This window comes from Geotrypetes seraphini, chromosome 9, assembly GCF_902459505.1.
Source record: "Geotrypetes seraphini chromosome 9, aGeoSer1.1, whole genome shotgun sequence".
NCBI lineage: Eukaryota > Metazoa > Chordata > Amphibia > Gymnophiona > Dermophiidae > Geotrypetes > Geotrypetes seraphini.
This window is the reverse complement of record NC_047092.1, coordinates 108,742,430-108,757,594: the sequence shown is the minus strand read 5'-3', so window position 1 is coordinate 108,757,594 and position 15,165 is coordinate 108,742,430. Positions and strand designations below refer to the sequence as shown.

General features: G+C 44.1%; 1 protein-coding gene across 5 annotated transcripts in view; it reads left to right on the top strand.

Annotated features, from left to right (window-relative positions):
- The window catches only part of SMCO1 (single-pass membrane protein with coiled-coil domains 1), a 97,665-nt gene that overhangs the window by 18,226 nt on the left and 64,274 nt on the right, over nt 1-15,165 (top strand). For 3 of the 5 annotated variants that reach the window (XM_033959639.1, XM_033959642.1, XM_033959641.1), the window contains one exon: nt 6,614-6,678. In XM_033959639.1, coding sequence (XP_033815530.1) covers nt 6,614-6,678 — 65 coding nt within the window. Of the gene's footprint in view, nt 1-4,537; nt 4,657-5,708; nt 5,838-6,613; nt 6,679-15,165 lie in introns of those variants that run through there. The other 2 variants (XM_033959643.1, XM_033959640.1) reach the window with 2 other exon arrangements.

Sequence of the window (15,165 nt, the reverse complement as noted above, 5' to 3'; positions counted from 1 at the left end):
AGCCCTGGACCAGTATTATTCCCAAAACCTTATTCCCAAAACCTAGATTGAATAGGATAGCTGAATTTATTTATACACAATGATGTTTTAGTATCAAACGGGCGCGGTGAAGCTACAAAACTTCGATTAAAGAGATCAATAATAATTCTACGCTATGATCTTTCTGAAAACCAAATTGATTGCAATCCAAACAATCAATCTCATGAACAAAGTTATCTAATTGAGAAAGAACAATCTTTTCTGAAACCTTTCCAATAAATTGCACAATAAAAATAGGACTGAAATTTTTCATAGCACTTATTTCCAGATTTTTATGTTTCAAAACAGGTCTAATAGTAGATTGTTTGTAAACCTCTAGAAAAATGTCATTTTCCAGTGATTTGTTTACAATTTTAGTAATTATCGGAGTCACCTTATTAACCATTTGTCTAATAATTATTGAAGAACAAAGATCTTGTATTGCACGAGTAGATGTACAATCACAAATAACTTTATCAACTGTAGCTTCATCTACACTATCAAACTGAAACCATTTCTCATTTTCTAGATTCTCCTCCAGACTAAAATCGAGTTCATCAGAAGATTGTTGAGATCCACCCATTCTTTCCACAATTCTTTTGGTCTATTCAAAGCCTGAGTAACCCTTTCCTTATAATATTGATTCCTTTCATTCTCACATAAACTAAGATATTCAATAAGTCAAATTTTAAAGGCATCATAATCTTCACTATCTTTCATCCTATGCCATAGATGCTCTGCTTTTCTAACTTCACTTCTAACCTGTACTATTACTTCAGATCTCCATGGACAAGGTTTACATTGTCCTTTCAACACAATTGATTTCTCAGGCACAACAACATTCAATGCATTACACTTCTCCTTCCGTATTTGCGGTTTCAGCATTCACGGTTTCGATTATTCACGGTTTTTAGCTTGCTGGCTCCTCCCCCCCAAATTACATAAGCTTCAGAGAAAATCGCTGATTCCCAGCACTTTCTTCACTGTGTTTTGCCTCTCCTTCAGGAACAGGCCAGATCTCCCACCATGTTATTTGCGGTTTCACCATATTCACGATGGTTTTTAATAGAAAACAGCGAATAACATATGAAAAAGTTATGCGCGTTTTTTCTGTATTTGCGGTTCTGTTAATCCCCTATCACAGCGAATACGGAGGGAGAAGTGTAGTCAAACCATTATGCCATTTGACCACCATCTCATCTACTGATTCATTCTCATCTATCATTATACACAGCAGCCATTCCTTTTCTAAATCCTTTATATCGAAATAAGGTCTTATCAAATGCACTTCTTTTTTCTCCTGTCTCTTGTATATTGGCCCAAACATAAATGATAACATCTTGTGGTCAGACAAATCCTCCTGTTCAACCTGCAGAGTATTTTCAAGCAGACTCTTACAGTCATGGGACATAAAAATTAAGTCTAAAACATGACCTCCTTGGTGTGTGCTTTCTTTCACTATCTGTTCTAAATTTAAAGCGGAAAATGTCACAAAAACATGATCTGGATCAACCTCACACACTTCATAATGATTTAAAGGGATGTTAAAATCACCTAAAATACAAAATTTGCTAAAATCAATATTTAAACCCATTAAAAAAATCTAAAAATGGGAACCCATGATTAGCAGCTACCCCTGGGGGAAGATAAGCTAAACATATCACATGGTCCAGAACTGAAGTTTTTCTCCTGTTAATTGGAAGAACATGTAATCATTTATGCCGAATAAAGTAATAGGTTTTTGAGTTCCTGAGCTCCATATGTGTGTGATAATTCCACACAGCAGAGTGGTTCAGTACACCCATGCAGGATCAACATTAGGGGAGGGCAAACAGGGCAACTACCCTGGGCCCCACAGCTCCAGGGGGCCCTGTGGTCCAGGCATCTCTTCCCTTTGTCTGGCCAGCTCCTTTCCTTCCCCTCCCCTTCACGGTGCTTTTCCAAACCAAAGTTTTCTCTCTGAGGGGCCCTGAAAGGGCATCCATGCTCACTAGTTGCACACAGGGTATTACAACCAGAATGAAAGAAGTTATCCTGCCGTTGTATCGGGCGATAGTGCGCCCACATCTGGAGTACTGCGTCAAATATTGGTCGCCGTACCTAAAGAAGGATTTGGCGACACTCGAAAGGGTTTCAGAAGAGAGCGACACGTATGATAAAAGGTATGGAAAACCTTTCATACGCTGAAAGACTGGAGAAACTGGGGCTCTTTTCCCTGGAGAAGCGGAGACTTAAAGGGGATATGATTGAGACTTAAAAGATCATGAAGGGCATAGAGAAAGTGGAATGGGACAGATTCTTCAAATTTTCGAAAACTACAAGAACGAGAGGGCATTTGGAAAAATTGAGAGGGGACAGATTCAGAACCAATGCTAGGAAGTTCTTCTTCACCCAACGGGTGGTGGACACCTGGAATGTGCTTCCAGAGAGTGTGATAGGACAGGTACGATATTGGAGTTCAAGAAGGGATTGCACAACTTTCTGAAGGAAAAGGGGATAGAAGGATATAGATAGAGGGTTACTTAACAGGTCTGGACCTGATGGGCCTCCGTGTGAGCGGACTGCTGGGCATGATGGACCTCTGGTCTGACCCAGCAGAGGCGCTGCTTATGTTCTTATGTTCTTACAGCTGCTCCAAAGCTTCTCCTCTGACATGATCCAGCAGAAACAGGAAATTGTGTCAGAGCAGAAGCTTTGGGGCAGCCGCAAGCAACTGGTGAGAACAGCTGCCACGTTAGGGCCTCTGTGAGAGAAAACTCTGGTTTTGAAAAACATCCACAAAGGTGATGAGAAGGGAGGGAAATGGACCGACAAGGGGAAGAGGTTGAGTGGCGCTTTAGGTTTATTGTGTGGAGAAAGAGGGGACAGGTGCTAAATGGAAGTGGGGGGGAGGGTGAGAGAAGGGAGAAGATGCTGAATGGAAGTGGTGAGGAGAGAAGAAAAAGGGCACAGGCTAGATTGGGGGAAGACAATAGAGTTAGATACTAGAAGGGGTGAGGGAAAGCGGTGGTAAGCTGTAGGTAGACACAATGAAAAGAGGGAAATTGAGGACTGGATAGTAAGAAAGAATGTAGACAGAGGCTGAAAATAAATTGAGAGGGAAGACCAGGGAAGCAAAGGAAGGGGAAGGGAGAGATGCCAGTGAATGGGGGGAGGGGAGAATATAAATGCCAGATTTGGGGGAGGAAAGGAAGGAGACAGATATCAGATCTGAGTGGAGGAAAGGAGGAGAAAATGCTAAAAACCGCTTGGGGATGGAAGGGAAGAAGACAGATGCCACACCATGGGGGGAGTGGAGGGAAGAAGAGGATGCCAGACCAATGGAGGGTAGGAGAGAGGGAGATGCAGATGGAAGGGAGAGGCAGACAGTTTCTTGAAGAGGCATAGAAAGAGAGCAGTTGCTATATAGAAGCAGAGAGAGGGAAGACAGTGGATGGGAAGGAAGAGAATGATGAGAAGATAAGGAAAGCAGAAACCAGACAACAAAGGTAGAAAAAAATTATATTTCTTTTCTTTTTTTGCTTTGGGATAAAGTAGTATTGTAGCTGTGTTGATAAATATTTATAAATAGAAAATGGAAATAAGGTGACCCTTTTATTTTCTTTTTATCGGATTAATTTTAATACATTTTTGACTAATTCAGAGACCAGATCCCCTTCCTCGGGTCTGGATAGGGATACTGTAACACCAGTATAGTTTACTGACCTGAAGTAAGAGGTTTTGACCTCTGAAAGCTAATTGAGAAATGTATTAGTCCAATAAAATGGTGAGCACTAAATTTTCTTCCTGCCATGCCCCATGCCTCCTACCCAACTGCAAAATATAAATACCTAAGTTGGTGGGCTTCTAAAAGCCCTGCTGGCTGAAGATCTCTTCTTCTAGTTCGGCAGCCAGAACTCTTCAAGCTCTGCAGCTGGTGGCAGCTCAAAGACACTGCCACTAGCTACAGAGCTTGGAGATTACTGGTTGCCAGATTGAAGGAGATGGTCTTCAATTGGCAGGGTTTGTAAACCCCATCAGCCACAGCAAGGGAAATGGCTAATTTTTGGTGGGCCTGGGATCCCTATGTATTCAATACAAAAAATCCTCCCTCCAATGTCAGCGCTGACATCGGGAAGACTTCCGTTCGGCTGTGTGCTGCAGCAGGGCAGGTAAGGAGAAGGAGAGGAGACTATGCTTGCGACCCTGGGGGAGCCCGGGCCCCTGAATGCAGGACTGGTAGTACTACCCTGATGGCGGCCCTGGCTTAGCAGGGTTTAAAAATGGCTTGGATAATTTCTTAAAAGAGAAGTCCATAGGCCATTAATGAGATGGCTTGGGGAAATCCACTGCATATTCCTAGGATAAGCAGCATAAAATCTGTTTTACTACTTGGGATCTAGCTAAGTATTTGGGACCTGGGTTGGCCACTGTTGGAAACAGGATACTGGGCTTAATGGACCTTGTTCTGTCCCAGTATGGCAATTCTAAGGTGTAAATTATGGTCTTTCTACAGATGCCAAGTTACTCAGTTCCAGACTGAAGATTTTAGGATGGTCATGGATGTCTGACCACCCATTCAGGTGTATTATGGGACCTGCAGTATAATTTCAATGAGCAGAATCAGACAGCACTACAAAACCCCCACTACTTTGGGATGTAAGTTCAAAACCAGGGCTGGCCAAAAGGTCACCAGCCTGGAATTGGGTAATCTGGTGTCTGTGGTCTTATAATATCTTAAACCTCTAAGCAGCGACTACATTTACAATAAAGCAGTTTCTGGCACTTGAGCTTTCTTTCATATATAAGTGTATATAAATGTCTCAAGTTAAAAAGTATCACCTATTATTTGTTTGCTACCTTTTATTATCTAGATTGAAAAAAAATTTTCAACACTTACAATTCTGTGGTTACTAGCTAAGTATAGATCATTTGAAAATGCCTTCCTGAAGGATCAGTATAGCAGAATGCTAGAGCAGGAACCTATATTTTACAACTTCAGAGCTATCCAGTTCCAGGAGGAAAATGACTAGTTCTGGATTTCTGACAACCTTATCCTATTGTTTTATGGGACCGCAGCACTGATTTCAATGGGTAGAATCATAGACTACAACTACCACACTACAATGAGATAAAAATTCAAAACCAAGACTGGCTAAAAAGTTTCCCTTTTGGAACTTGGCAGCTGTGCAACTTAGAAATAAACTAAAGTACCTGTCTTGAAAAGTATTTGCTTTTTTTTTTATTGGGGGGAGGGTGAGAATTATAGCATCATTATATTTAAAGAACTGAAACAAATTTAGAAAAATATATCCATTCTATAATTCTCAGAAGCTTTTCACATTTATACAAAAGAGTAAAAGCTTTTAAAGTGAGATCAGCTGAGTTTGAACTAAAAAGCCTCAGAATTTTGGTCATGTTCCTTTTTCTAATTAAGATTGAGTGAGTAATTTATAGAAATAATATCCTCCCCATTCTTCTCTTTGAAAGTGGGTACCCAGATAAGAACCACATCTGTTTCAAAAAGTGGTTCTAAATATGTTTAAATATTTTATAATATTAATGTGCATTCAGATGCTGCAGGGGTATTGATTCTTCACAGCTGTGGGTATTTTTAGAGGGATAACTGACCTTGCATTGCTTTCTACAGCAGATAAGTTTACAAAGTGTTTCCAGCAGAATCTATTTCAGCTACTGACCTGATCCTATCCCTTTGCTTTGCTTGAGATGTAGCATGCCATTCTATTTTTCATAACCAATTAATGATGGCAGAGTCTCTAAACTCTGGTGGATGCAATATAGAATTGCCAGGAACCAATCCAAAACTATTATTTAACAAGGTATAATATTAGCCACTACAGATTACTCAGAAGACAGCCTGTTTACTTACAGTATAGTAACCCTACTAGTTAATATGCAGACGATGTAGATTCAATTCTGAGGTCAGTTATTCCATTCCCTGAGCTGGCACAGCTCTTATTGGGTAGATCTTCAGTCATTGCTCAATAGTGACACTTCCTGTCTGGACTCCAGGAATCATACCTATTAGATTGTGGAGAGTGTTAGGCTGTGCTACTACCATGAACTGTTGCTGCACTGGCAGGGTTATAGTGAGGGGAAAGGGTTATTAAAGGGGAGAATAGAAATTGAAGTGATTACAAATGAAGGATCAGAATGTCAAAGTCTAGAAACTGAACTGGAAGCCCAAAAAGTAGGTCAAAATGTCATCCTCACCACCTACAAAATAATCTGCATTGTTGAGATCAAAAGGGAGACCAGAAAATGTCTGACATATTCCATACTAATTTTCAGTTAATCAGGATCTAGAAACCAATACAATGATAAATTGTCAAACTGTCAAATGCAATACCTCATTTCCTAATGACTTTAGCCATTTATTCCAATGTGTGTTAACTGAAATACGTTTCTGTGTTTATGGCTCTGTGAGTTATAAACAAACAGCTTTTAATAGCTGTAAAAAAAATATTCACTGTAGCATGATCCTCTGGGCAGAAATGGACAGTGTCCCAGAGTGACAGCATGAGAGAACAGAGGAATTAAATTTGTTTGCATTTTCATTTATATTTAATGTCCTTCTATTTTGATTTTTAATCAGGCACATGAAGAGAAGATGACCAAAGAGTTGATATCACTCCATTTGCTAAACCAGTCACTAAACAGGTCAATGAGTACTGCATGAATGAAAGACGTCTGGGAGGTATACAGTATGGTGGGGACTGGTTCTGATGGATTTGATTTTCTTTTGGTATAGAATGAAATAGGGTTGGGCTCATTACAGATATACAACTTTGTCTTGTTAGGGGGTAAAGATGGGCTGTGTTTATACCTGATTAATTTGTTATTGTCTGAGACTTGATAATTTTTTGAGTGATGTTTTTAATTAACTGAGAATAGAGGTTTCAGATGGGGAGATGTAAGGCTCAGGTCCATATTATTCTCTGCATGGAGTGACAAAGGTAAAGAAATTCAAGGTTGGTTATTATTACTTAGTTTTAAAGTGCTACCAGGCATACACAGACATAAAAGACAGTCCCTTCTCCACAGATCTTACAATTTAGTCAAAATAAGAAATTATATTATGTTGAATTATTTTTGCTTTGTTGTGAGACTTGCTGCAGATCCAGGCTTAAGAGCACAACTTAATGCCTTCTGCAGAGCTGCAATTTGACCCAGGTTTGAGAGAGTTTAGATCTGTTCTAGCTTCCTGACTTCCCTTTCTGATTCATTTTAGTACCTGTAGTCAAATTAAAGAAACAGGTTGCGAGTAATGCAGAAGAATATAAGTTCCAGTGTCAGGAGTAGTTAAGTCTCCTTCTAGAAATGGACACTTACAACTTTCCTACTGAAACTTGTTACAGCATATACACCAAAAAAATAACCCAAACAAAACCTTACTGTTCATGGCCACAGACATTTATCCTCACCCTATAATCCTGAAGGAGTAGGATAGTTACATGATGCAACATAACTAAAGCACATGTCGCATGCACCCTTTACCCCCCCCCCCCCTCCCACACACAAATAGAAAAAATACTTTCAATTTAATTATCATTTACTTCTTTTAAACTTTATTTTAAATAATGAAAATGTAAGTAGAATTTTTATTTTTTAAATTTAGCATACTTGTGTCATTGCTCTAGTCATAAGGGCTTTATCTCCTATGCTATTTATCTTTTTATTTTGCAGGGGGTAGAGATGGTATATGACAGATACTGTAACCTTTTCTAATTCCATGCTAGTTTTACTGAAATCAACAGTTCAGACCTGGGCTGTGTGAATTTATCTCTTGTGGAAATTTGCAGTTGGAATGGAGAAAAGCTAAAAATTTTCATTTCTATTCATTTTAACTCATTTTCTAAAAAGTAGTAATCTTTTTCATAGTGTGTTCTTTCCACTAACTTTTACTAGACCAGTGGTCTCAAACTCAAACCCTTTGCAGGGCCACATTTTGGATTTGTAGGTACTTGGAGACCCTCAGAAAAAAATAATGTCTTAGTAAAGAAATGACAATTTTGCATGAGGTAAAACTCTTTATAGTTTATAAATCTTTCCTTTTGGCTAAGTCTTAATAATAATATTGTAATCTATAGCTAAAGAGACATGTGATCAAAAAACTGTTTTATTTTACTTTTGAAATTATGATAAAACATACCGAGGGCCTCAAAATAGTACCTGGTGGGCCTCTTGTGGCCCCCAGGCCATGAGTATGAGACCACTGTTCTAGACCCTTTGGACCCCTTTTACAAAGCTGCAGTAGTGATTCCCACACAACAAATGTGATGCAGCCCATTCAATTCCTATGGGCATCGTCACAGTTGCTGCACTGCTACGCTGGGACTCGGTGCCACTGCTTTGTAAAAGGGGCCCTTTGCTTTTCATTTGAAATCATTCTTCTCAATTCCAGATACTGTCTTGAGGTACAGTTTAACAGAGAAACCAAAACAAGGCACCTACAATCTAAGGTCCCCTTTTATCAAGCCACATTAGAACATTTTAGCACGGGCCAGCAAGGTAAATGCTCTGATGCTGATATGAATTGAATGAGCATCAAAGCATTTACTTCACTGGCCTGCGCTAAAATGCTCTACCGTGGCTTGATAAAAGGGGCCCTAAATGCAAAAGCAATTTTAAACAAATACTAGATCAAAGTACTTAAGTAAAAGTAAAGGTAAATGCATATTTTGATTCTTAAGTAAAAGTAAAATTTTATTCAAGTAAAAAATTAACGTACATGGCAAAAAGCTATTTAAAAACAAAAATGTAGACACCTAGAGGCGTCTAGAGCATGTTTATGGTGGCGCTTTAGAACACCTAAGGTCAAGTAGGTATGGCTAATGCCGGAAACAACCTTAGGCGCCTCCGTTGATGTGATTCATGTCAAACATAGTTGTCGGAAATATAGGCCTCAAACACTGACCCTACATTTCCGGCATCTGTAGCCATGATTCTACAAATGGCACCATTGTGTGATTGACAAGTGATTGGCGGATGTTCTTTAGGCAGCCACCTTTAACAGCTTCATTTGTAGCATCTGGCCCTAAGTGCCTAAAATAATACTGTTCCTTTTTTAAAAAATTTTAACATACTTCACAAGACTATGCTCTTGTTACAAGAAAAACAGATGGAAAATACAAAAATACAAGGGTGGGGTGTAGGCATTCAGGGGGGGTGCAGGCCTTCAGGGGAGACAGACCTTCGGTGGGGAGGTGCAGTCCTTCGGGGGAGACAGGACTTCAGGGGTGGGGTGCCCTTCAGAGGAGGGGACCCTGTTGTAGAAGTACATGGAGGGAGGGAGGGGAGAGGGGGGTTCAAAGAGACGTGCATATGCCGGACTTTGGGGGAAAAAAATAATGGATCTAAAAACAGAAGAGTGGGAGAGAGATGGTGGATAATAGGATTTAGGGAGGGAAGGAACAGAAAGGGAGAGAAGTTGGACACAAGGGATGGTGTGGAGGGGGGCATAGAGATACTGGATAGGAGGGTAATTGGGAACCGAAAGGGAGAGATGGTGGACCCTGGGATGGTGGGGAAGGAGGGAGAGATGCTGGATGAAAGGGTAGTTGAGAAAAGGTGGGTCTGTGAACGGAGATGAAAAAAAAGGAAAGATGCCAGACCTCCAGGGGAGGGAAGGGAAATGGAAGGGGAGGACAGAGATAGAAGATTGATGATTAGCACAGATAAAGAATAGGCTAGCCAGGGAAGCACGAAATTTCAAACCGTTCTTTAGATATGTTAAAGGGAAGCAGCCGGCTAGGGAGGAGGTGGGACCACTTGACGACGGAGACAGGAAGGGAGTGGTGAAAGAGGAGAAAGTAGTGGCAGAAAGGTTTAACATGTTCTTTTCGTCAGTATTTACAAACGAAGACACATCCAACATACCGGAACCTGAGCAATTCTTCAATGGAAGTCAACATGGAAAATTAACATCCATGGAAGTGAGCTTTGAGGATGTGTGCAGGCAGATAGAAAAACTAAAAATTGACAAATCACCGGGTCCGGACGGCATACATCCAAAGGTTCTGAAGGAATTAAAGGAAGAGATAGCGGAACTACTACAGCAAATTTGCAACTTATCCCTGAAAACAGGCGTGGTCCCGGAGGTTTGGAAGCTAGCCAACGTTACGCCCATCTTTAAAAAGGGATCAAGAGGTGACCCAGGAAACTACAGACCGGTGAGTCTGGCCTCGGTTCCGGGGAAAATGGCGGAAGCACTGATAAAAGAAAACATCGATGAACATTTCGAAAGAAACAAACTTTGATAACCAGCCAACATGGTTTCTGCAAGGGGAGATCATGCCTAACAAACTTATTGCACTTCTTCGAAGGGATTAACAAACAGATGGACAAAGGAGACCCCATAGACATCATATATCTAGATTTCCAAAAAGCCTTTGAGGGAGAGAGATGTCAGGGCATGAGGAGGAATGAAGGGAAGAAGACAGATGCCAGATGGTGGGGTGGGGCAGAAAGAATGAAGGGGCAGAGAAAGAGAGCAAACAATGGAAATAAGAGGAAGAGAAAGAGGGCAGACAGTGGATGGAAGGGGCAGAGAAAGAAGGCACTGGATGGAAAAAAGATAGTGAAGAAAAGATGAGGAAAGCAGAAACCAGAGATGACAAAAGGTAGGAAAAAAAAAATAAAAAAAAAAAAAAATATATATATATATATATATATATATACTAGTCTTATAGCCCGTTACATTAACGGGTGCTAGAATATATGTGTGTGTGTCTGTCTTTATTTCTTTCTCTCTCTCTTTCTCCTTAGCCGCTTTCTGTATTTCTTTCTTTCTTTTTCCTTGGCTGTCCACAACCATGCCTTGCCTGCTCCCCCTGTCCATTCTGCCTTCCTTTTACCTCCCCTGTGTCCACCACCACCCCTTCACTGCTCCCCTTATCCAGCAGCAGCCCTTTTCCCTTTGTTTTATCTCCCCACTGCTAGAATATATATCTGTCTGTCTTTCTTTCTGTCTCTCTCTCCCACTGTCTTTCTGTGTCTCTCCCTGCCCCTGTCTCTTTCTTCTTTTCTTTCTGTCTCCCTCCCTCCCACTATCTGCCTTTCTTTCTATCTATCTCTCTCCCTGCCCCCTATGCAGCAGCATTTCTCTCCCCCCCTCCACTTCCCTGTGCAGTAGCCACATCAGCATTCCCTCCCCCTCCATTTCCCTGTGCAGTCCCTCCCATGAGGAGGAGTGAAGTGGCTTGGAATTGAGTGTGCTGAATCCTAGGAAAGGTGGCAGTCGGGTGAGTAAGTGTGCCAGATTGGGGGTGGAATGGAAGCAGGGCAGTTGGGGAGATACAGTAAAAAAAAGGATGCTTATGAGTGAGGGTAGAGTTTTGAAAGTGGTCACTGAGGGAGAAGTTGGGAAACAATTGAATTGGATGGGAGGAGGAAGATAGTTTTGGTGTTCTGTCAGAGCAGTGGAAGGTAAGAGCAATTGAGTGAATGTCACAGCAGTCGAGGATGGGAAACAGTTTTTGAAGTGTGTGTGTCACATGGAGCCAGGGCAGTAGAGAATCTGGGTCAGACTGAGAGAGAGTGTCTGATCAGGAGTAGTGGTTGGAAAATAAGTGTGGATGGAGGGATTGGGAGAGTGTGAATCAGATGGAGAGAGGAACGGAATTGGGTTAGTGGGAGAGGCAGTAAGGAATGATTAGTGAGTTTGCTAAGACATTGGCGAGTAATAAATGTGTAGTGGGAGGAGGGGAGGAGTCTGGGTCGGAAGCATACTGGATGAGTGTGAAGGGAGGTATTTGGGTAGTGAATGAGCCCTGTCAATTTGAGGAGAAGGTGAGGTTGGTGTTTATGCTGCATCAGCCAAGTCCAGCAGGTTAAATCTACTGAACTGAATGAGTCGCACTGTGTTTTCCCTCGGAAGTTGTTCTGCGGGGGAGAAGGGGGAGGGAAGCACAGGGGGAGTGTCACATGTCTTTCGCTGGCCTCACACTCCAAGAGCCCCCCTCTCTTCACACGCATTCGGAGACTGGTCTCTCCTCTTCCGCTTCTCCAACCCCCTGCCAGTCCAGCAGGTTTCTCCCCGTCTCCTCCCTGTGCGCGCACGCTCACTCTCAGGCCTTCCCACCTGACCCTCCCACTGCCGACAAACCTGGGGGCTCCAGCCGCGTAGACAGTACTTTAAACACGCTGCTTCGCTGCCTTCTACTGGCGATTTCCTCTGCCGCGTCTGTCTCCAATGATGTCATCAGAGACGCGGCAGAGGAAATCGGCAGAGAAGTGCGCGAAGCAGCGTGTTTATACTGCTGCCTACGCCGCTGGAGCCGGGAGGCGATGGAGAGGGCAGGGGGTGCTAGTGGCCGGCAGCTGCCGCTCCGCAGGTGGAGAGCAGGGAAGGTCGCGCGTGAGGCCAGACCGTAAGCCGCGCATGCGCACTTCCTAGCTACAGCTCATGGAAAACGGACGGACGCATAGGAAGTGCGCATGCGCGGCTTACCATTTTATTATATTAGATATATATAGCTATATATATCTGTAATAATAAAATGCTAAGCACGCATGCGCACTCTTATCCCATGTTTCCTGAGTCCTGATCTGTCAGGATGTGGCCGGCAAAGTGCGCATGCGCGCTAAGACGCATGAAAGGTGGTGCGGAGTGGAGGATGCCAGGAGGAGGGCTTCAAGGCGAGGCGGCTGTCGGCACCTGCAGGCTGCCACAGCTATCGGCGCCTGCAGGCCGCGGCGGCTTCTGGCGGCTGGCGGCGGAGTGCAGACTGTTCAAGCTCGGAGCCACTGGCGATCACCATAGTGGTAACTCCCCCCTCCCGCTCTCTCTCTGTCTGCCAAAAAAATCACTGTCACATAGGGGGAAAGGGGCACGTCCGGTTGCGGCAGGGAAGGGTGGGGCTTCTCTCTCCACCCCCAAACAACAACAAAAACTAACGATACCCGCAGCTGTGACCCCCCCGCCCCCCAAAGTAAACTCCCCTGGAGCAAGATTGGACGCCCAAAAAAAAGAGGGGAGGGATAGATCACTCCCAACTGTCCAAGGATCTAAGCAAAGGGCCAAGAAAGAGTTAAAAAAAAAAAAAAAAAAACCAAAACAAAACCCAGATACAAAGAAAGACAGACAGACAGCAGGAGGGAGAAAGAAAGGAAGAAGAACACTGGGGCAGGGAGAGAGACAGAAAGACAGACAGACAAAGGGGGCCAGGGAGAGAGACAGACAGTGGGAGGGAGAGAGACAGAAAGAAAGACAGATAGACAAGATAATACTCTTCAGTATAGGAAATCTTAAAACTTTATATAGTATCCTATATAATAAAAGGCTAACTCGCGCATGCGCAGTCCTATTTTCGTGTTCCGTGCACTGTAGGTCTGTGGCCGAAGGAGTGTGCATGCGCGCGAATACGTCACAACCAGATCGCCTCCACAAGCCGGACCGCAGCCAGACGACGTTCTCCGTTTCTCCTGTCGCCGCCGCCGATCTCCGTTTCTCCTTTGCCGCCCACCCCCTTCTCTTCCCGCGGGTCCGAATGGCGATTCAAGCAGCGCTTTTATCAGTCTCCACACGCTGCTTCGGGCCCTTCTACTGCCCTGATTTGCTCTGCCGCGTCTCTGATGATGTCATCAGGGACGTGCCAGAGTAAATCAGGGCAGAAGGGCCCGAAGCAGCGTGTGGAGACTGATAAAAGCGCTGCTGGAATCACCACCTTTGTAGTCCGGCCCGCGGGAAGGGGAAGGGACAGGGGCGGGTAGAGGAAACGCTAATGCTGCTGCACAGGGAACTGGGGGGGGGGAGGGAAATGGAGGGGAAGGGAATGCTGCTTTGGACGAACAGACAGACAGAGAGAGGAAGGGAAACACAAAGAAAATAAGAAATACACAGGGGCAGGTGCTCAGGGAACTGGTGTGGGGGGAGGGAAATGGAGGGGGATGGAATGCTGCTTTGGACAGACAGAGAGAGGAAGGGAAACACAAAGAAAATAAGAAAGACACAGGGGCAGGTGCACAGGGAACTGGTGTGGGGGGAGGGGGATGGAATGCTGCTTTGGACAGACAGACAGAGGGAGGAAGGGAGACAGAAAGGAAAGAAGAAAGACACAGGGTCAGGGAGATACACAGAAAGACAGACAGGCAAAGGGGGCCAGGGACAGAGACAGACAGAAAGGACAGTGGGAGCCGCGTCAGGAGGGGTGCGGGATGCGGCAGTGGGAACTTTTCCAATGGGTGCAACTGGGCAGCTGTCGGGAACCTCTGATCAGGGGCAGAGCAAGGTAAGAGTATCATAGGGATAAGAAGGAGGAGGGAGGATAAAAAAGGAAGGGATGCCTACTGCTGGACAGGGGGAGAAGGAAAGAGATGCTGATGGACAGGGGAGGTGAAGAAAAAAGAACAGAGGACTAATGTTGGACAGGGGGAGAAGGAAAGAGGTGCTGCTGGACAGGGGGGAGGTAAAACAAAGGGAGAAGGGCTGCTGCTGCATAAGGAGAGCAGTGAAGGGGTGGTGGTGGACACAGTGGAGGTAAAAGGAAGGGAAAATGGACAGGGGGAGCAGGCAAGGGGTGGTGATGGACAGCCAAGGAAAAAGAAAGGCAGAAAGAAAGAAAGCGGCTAAGGAGAGAGAGAGAAAAAAAGACAGACACACACACATATGTTCTAGCACCCGTTAATCTAACGGGCTTAAAGACTAGTCTATAATAATAAAATGCTAAGCGCGCATGCGCACTCTTACCGCGTGTTCCCTGAGATCTGATCTGTCGGGCTGTGGCGGTAGGAGTGCGCATGCGCGCCAGACTAGCCTCCCTGCTTTCCACCTCGTGCCACTGCAACGAAGGCAGCAATCATGAGGATAGCCACCGTCTAGGGAGCACCAAAGAATTAGACCTGAGGAGGCAAAGCAGGATTATCTTCACACTCTGCTCCTAGCAGCAGAGCTCAGATACAGAAGGCGACAACGGCGTAGCCCTACACTGCAAAGTGAATAGTAAGGAAGAAGATCATCAGACCGGCCGCCTAGAGCTCACTCTCCGCCTTTCTCCGACACAACTTCCGACTGAGAGAAATCTTTGTGGTGGCTGAAAGGAGCTGCTGCTGCAGGACATGGATTTTGTGGATCGGAGTGTGAGTGGGAAGGGAGGGGGACAACGTCAAGCCATGCTGGGAGACGGCGGGCCACGGGACCCCCCTGGA